The 5,429-nt window shown below is 41.7% G+C and overlaps 1 protein-coding gene and 1 long non-coding RNA gene across 4 annotated transcripts in view; both read right to left on the reverse strand.

Moving 5' to 3' along the window:
- The window catches only part of LOC109514398 (uncharacterized), a 1,158-nt gene extending 943 nt beyond the window's left edge, over positions 1 to 215 (reverse strand). The window contains exon 1 of the long non-coding RNA XR_002167983.1: positions 125 to 215. This is a non-coding gene — a long non-coding RNA (uncharacterized LOC109514398). The remainder of the gene's footprint in view (positions 1 to 124) is intronic.
- Positions 1 to 5,429, reverse strand: part of tctn1 (tectonic family member 1) — a 25,951-nt gene that overhangs the window by 1,275 nt on the left and 19,247 nt on the right. For 2 of the 3 annotated variants that reach the window (XM_019867468.1, XM_019867467.1), the window contains exons 5-8: positions 4,142 to 4,244; positions 3,935 to 4,064; positions 3,693 to 3,846; positions 535 to 666 (exon numbers count right to left, since the gene is read on the reverse strand). In XM_019867468.1, the coding sequence (XP_019723027.1) occupies positions 535 to 666; positions 3,693 to 3,846; positions 3,935 to 4,064; positions 4,142 to 4,244 (519 nt within the window). Of the gene's footprint in view, positions 1 to 297; positions 667 to 3,692; positions 3,847 to 3,934; positions 4,067 to 4,141; positions 4,245 to 5,429 lie in introns of those variants that run through there. The other variant, XM_019867469.1, reaches the window with a different exon arrangement.

Raw genomic sequence — 5,429 nt, forward strand, 5'->3', positions numbered from 1 at the left:
ACATACGTTTGTGTGTGTGGGTGTGTGTGTGCTTACATCTGAGATCAAATTTGCTACAGTGAAAAACCCCCTGTTGTGAAAAATTTCTTGCTGCAAACATGATTTCGTTGTAGAGGAGTTTCACTGTAGTGGGTTTAACCAAGTGGATTTTGATTTGAATGAAACTTGATGCACTTGCCGATAGTGTTGGCACAACACTAAATCTCAAATTTTAGGTCAATCGAAGCAGAGGCTTGGGAGCTACGGCTCACTGAATTATTTATTTTATTTTTTTGGTGCCTGTTTAAAATTTTCAGATTTTTTTTTTTTTTTGGGGGGGTGGGGGTGGTTGGCATGGAATTCTTTCAATTAACTGTAGCCATGTGGGTCAAAGTACTACAGGCCACTTCAAAGAGGTGGACAAAGGTTAGCTTTTAAGACTAATAAATACCATTGACAGTATTTGTGTTCTTGCTGTTTATACTTTGTGAACAGTTTGGAGATCCCTGTTTTAGTGTACTGTATATTAACCGACATGTCAGCTGTATTACCTACCAAACTGGTGGTATTGGTTCGGATAACTTCCTCGACACTCACAATCTGAGCTTGGGGATTCCACAAGGAACCATATTTGGTCCATTCAATCTCCAAGTGAAGTGACAATGGGATACTGCAAACCTGCGAAGCCTGCAAATGAAAACGGATGGAGTGTTTTGAAGGTTATGTGTAATAAACATGCTAACACAAAGTAGAATCTTGCTTTCTGTATGTATATAAATCATTCAGAGACTGCAAATCAATATTTATAAAATGAATGGAAATAAAATTAAGTTGTTTCAGCACCAGACCCAAGTCCCTTTCATGTGCAGCTGGTGTTATGGAAAAGCAGTGACTTGTCAGAATTCATTACCGAGAGCTCAATATCGTATGAGATGTTATTAACCCTGTATGTCTGCATTAACAAACTGCCAATGAAAATCAGTCTCTTCTCTGTATGGGAGGTGCATATGAATAGGCAGCTTCTTACATAAGCGCCGTTGACTTTTTTTCCTTGAATTTTAACTTCTTTTTTTTTGCCACTGAGCGTTCTTTTTGTGTCATCCTACAATCTAAGCATTTACAGTGTTTTGACAGAGATGTTTTTGGCAAAGAATTAGGACTTTCTTTGCTGCTTGTTATTTGGTTATGTTGTTTATGATGTTCATTTGCAGCCACAATGAGCTAATTTGCTGGTGTACACAACACAATGTTAGAGAGAGGATTGAGAAGCCCAGGAGATTTCAACTGTTCCTCCCATTGTTCATTGAGACCAACACATGGTCAAATCTTGCGCTAAAGGCTTGAACAAACAGCCGGTGCGTGAACATGGAGTGCAACGACTTGGGATAAACCAGGGGTCGGCAACCCAAAATGTTGAAAGAGCCGTATTGGACCAAAAAAAAAAAAAAACCCCAAAAAACAAATATGTCTGGAGCCGCAAAAAATAAAAAGCCTTATCACGTACTCAAGACATGCTGTATGGATCTACAGTATATTAGCTATATTAGCCTACTATCAACATGACTAATTGGCTACAAATACACAATGAGCCTTCATGATTAAATGTTTTTCCCCCCCTGCAGTTCATCCAGTAGAGGAGGGGCGCCCAAACTTTTTTGACGGAAGATCTACTTTTTGAACAACCAACCTCTTGCGATCATACCGTTACCGCACACACGCGCACACTTAAACACGGATGCCGTAATGAGCAACAGCCATAACGGCGGCTAAAATGAACTAGGCACGGGACGCACTTTCACAGTGTTCTATCGTAGCTCAAGTGTACTGTTTAAAAGTGCTTCTCTCGGCCGCCCAGATTCCCATTCTTTGCAAGTACCCTCGATGAATTGCACAAGAAAGGCTGTTTTTTTTTTTTTGCAACAGCCCCCTGACTGATATCCCGCCCTGCAAATAGAAATGTGTGTCGCAGGCTATGACGCAAATTGACGAAATGTTTAAATTTAATATTTATTCGCCACATTTTTACAGCATCAGAAAACGTTAATGTTTGTGTCATGTTTGTCCTCTGACAGAAACCATATTGAAACAAAAAATATATTTCCCTTCATCATCTTTTTCCATTTTCAAACATTTTTGAAAAAGCTCCAGGGAGCTACTAGGGTGCGCTAAAGAGCCGCAGGCAGCTCTTGAGCCACGCGTTGCCAACCCCCGGGTTAAACCAAGACACTGTCGCGAGGGAATCCCACGCCTTTTCCTTAATCCCACGCCAGTCCACAGAATAAAATAGATATAGAACTATAGCCTCGCTGCAACCATCCTCCTCTGCCTTTTCAGCGCAGGGTATTCAAGATGCTGCTTCAATCAATTAAAAAAAGCAATCAATACTTAATTGATCGAGCGCTTTTCATCCAGAAATTGGAATTTATAGAATAAAATCCTTACCAGGCCCCACCCCCACTAGGTCAAACTTGTCACAGTAATACTCACCCAGTCTGCTGGCTCTTGGTTGATTGCGATAGATGTATTGGGCACCCCTGCCCTAAAAACAGGCGCAATTTGCTGACTAGCTTAGCACTTAGCGCCGTTGTCTGCGCATGAGCGGTGATTCAGTCATCTGATTGGTTGCCCTCTATGTCAATCAAGTAACGGGATTGATGATAGGCTGACGTAGTACGTTCTGTGTATTAAGCACTGTTGTTTGAATGGCAAGGCTGTCGCCGAAGCGTTTTCAACAACTGTCATGCGAAAGCCCAGGAGCCGTCGGTTGGCCACCCCTGATGTAATGTGCTACGCGGCAACAAAGAAGCACAGTATCAAAATTTAATATTTGGGTATTTTAGAATTTTATAGTTAATAGTCAACATCATTGCAGTTAACGCAACACAATGTTTGTGACAGGACTTTGTTTGTTGTACGGTCCTAAGTCATGGTTTCATAAAGTGGAATGCATCCATGTCTAATATCTGGCTCAGCATATTCATGGTGAAGGCAGGAACAAACCTCAAGTAAAATGCAGTGTTCAGAATTGTGGGGAATCAATAGACTTTTGTGTAGTGATGCTTTTTCGATGAGATTTCAACATCATTGCAGTTAACGCAACACAATGTTTGTGACAGGACTTTGTTTGTTGTACGGTCCTAAGTCATGGTTTCATAAAGTGGAATGCATCCATGTCTAAAATCTGGCTCAGCATATTCATGCTGGAGGCAGGAGCAAACCTAAAGTAACATGCAGTGTTCAGAATTGTGGGGAATCAAAAGACTTTTGTGTAATGATGCTTTTCCGATTAGATTTTTCATTTCAATTCATAAGTAACTAATCTCTGTATACATACTGTTGTTGACAATCACTCTGATTGGCTGTTAGCCAGCAAATGCCAATCAGTGCATGATATACAAGTTCCATTAATGGCAAGGGAAAAAGGCTTTATCTACTAAATTAAGCTCAGCAAAACCTTGCTTTCTCTTGAACATTGTCCGATGTATGCTACAGAGATGTTGTATGTTGGTTGTAGATATGTGTTGAATTTTGTTTTATGGAACCATGACTGAGGGTGGTATTGAAAAAATGACTTCCGAGTGACGGGAGAGCACCAGAACTGCAAGCATGTACCTTTGTGCGCACTGGACAGTTAGATCTAGCTCTTGATTGTAAATAATTGCGCACTTGCTTGTGTGCATGTGAGTTTTCAGTTTCAAGCAGACTGCGCTTACCCTCTGATTATAGTTGCGCTTGATAGGCACCCAGTCAAGGGAATTATGTAATTCGGAGTTTCCAAATGTAGCAACATATTGGGGGTGGTTTTGTCCTCGCAGAACATCAATAATAATTTGAGAAACCAGGGAGCAGTTGGCTGCTTCCTCCAGTCTGCAGAAGACAGAACACATCCAATCACATAGTGTACACATCTTTTCACTGGAGTGAGGTTAGTGGGTTTGTGCTGAAAAAGTCATGCCTTAATGTGCAGCCAGATATTGAGTCCACACCAAACAAGACAGGAGAACGCTGATGAGGACCATTCATACAGTTTTGGTTTGCGGAAATCGGGAGAATAGACAGTGTGTCTCCAGGGTTTCGCACCATTTCTGTAAGAACAACTGTTAAGGACAATAGAAGGCAAGAAAATTAAACAAGTCATTGTTTCTGATAATACCATTCGTACCCAGTAAAGGATATTGAGCAATTTCTTGTCCAGACAAAATAGGAAGTCCGACGATATAACCGGGATTTCCACTGTAATGGAATGGCACGTTGTTATTCTCCTCCTGTTAAATGACAGTTGGCAACTCAAATCAGTACTTGGTCAAAAAGTAAAAGTGCAGCTTCCATTGCTGATCTCCATTTTGGGCAAGGCGTCATCTCTACCACGTCAACTCTTGTGGTGCAGCACCCTTTGTGCACTTCTTTTATGCTTTGTTCAAACTAATGCAGGGTGAGCATTTCTAGCGGTGCAATTCTCGATATAAAGTAGTTTGTGCGGGGTGGCACGGATGACGTGTGTGGGTGGCGGCATGGCTAAGTGGTCATTTCCCACTACACAAGTGACAGCCCATTTACCTTTTGGAATAGTGGCACACGGGGCCGTGCACGGAAAATCTGCACATTGAACTATTTTTCCGAGTTAGAACATTTTAACTTCTGTCACACATGGCCACACGGCAGCCAACCGGCTTCAGCAACGTACTATGCCACACACAGAATCCGGTACAGACGGATTTTGTGTGGAGATTTGAGAACAGTGGTGGGGAAAATAACAATTGCAACCTGTAGTCATCACGGAGCGTGACAACACGTACAGCTACCAATTCCGGGACAGAATAGTGACCAAACAAGCTCGCATTTAGTACCTAGTCAGTGTTTTTAGCTCAGGGGTGTCAAACTCATTTTTGTCACAGGCCACATTGTTGTTACGGTTTCCCTTGGAGAGCCGTTATGACAGAATTTTCTGAAACAATCTAAATGTTTAACCACGTCCACATATTAGGACCTGGCAGCACCCTCCCAATGGTGTATGACTGTGTGTGTGAATGGGTGAACGAGCACTTTGGGCATCAGATGGTGTCGATAAAAGCGCTATTTAAGTGCACTTGATTTACCACTGACTGTACCAAGAAGTCTGTCTGCAACAGGCAGTGGCTGAAAAAACAAAGACTGCTTTTATGTGAATATTTTGTTCAACTCATAGGGGCCAGCTCTTATAGTATACAGTAAATATTCTCTAGTGCGGACTCGTGTTTGCGCTGTCCAATTTGTCCTGATAACAGAAATTTGTAGTGACTTCTGTGTACATAATTCACCACCAACTGCAAATGTGTGAATGCAATGTTCATATGCTTGTCAGAGAGTTCACGATTATTTGGTAACGGGGTAGAAATAATTGCAGTCCCTTTAAGGACCGCCATTTTAGTCTGCTTGTTTCTATGGAAACTTACTTTCGGCGGGCTTCGTTT

The sequence above is a fragment of the Hippocampus comes genome, unplaced genomic scaffold, assembly GCF_001891065.2.
Source record: "Hippocampus comes isolate QL1 unplaced genomic scaffold, H_comes_QL1_v1.1 scaffold2, whole genome shotgun sequence".
NCBI lineage: Eukaryota > Metazoa > Chordata > Actinopteri > Syngnathiformes > Syngnathidae > Hippocampus > Hippocampus comes.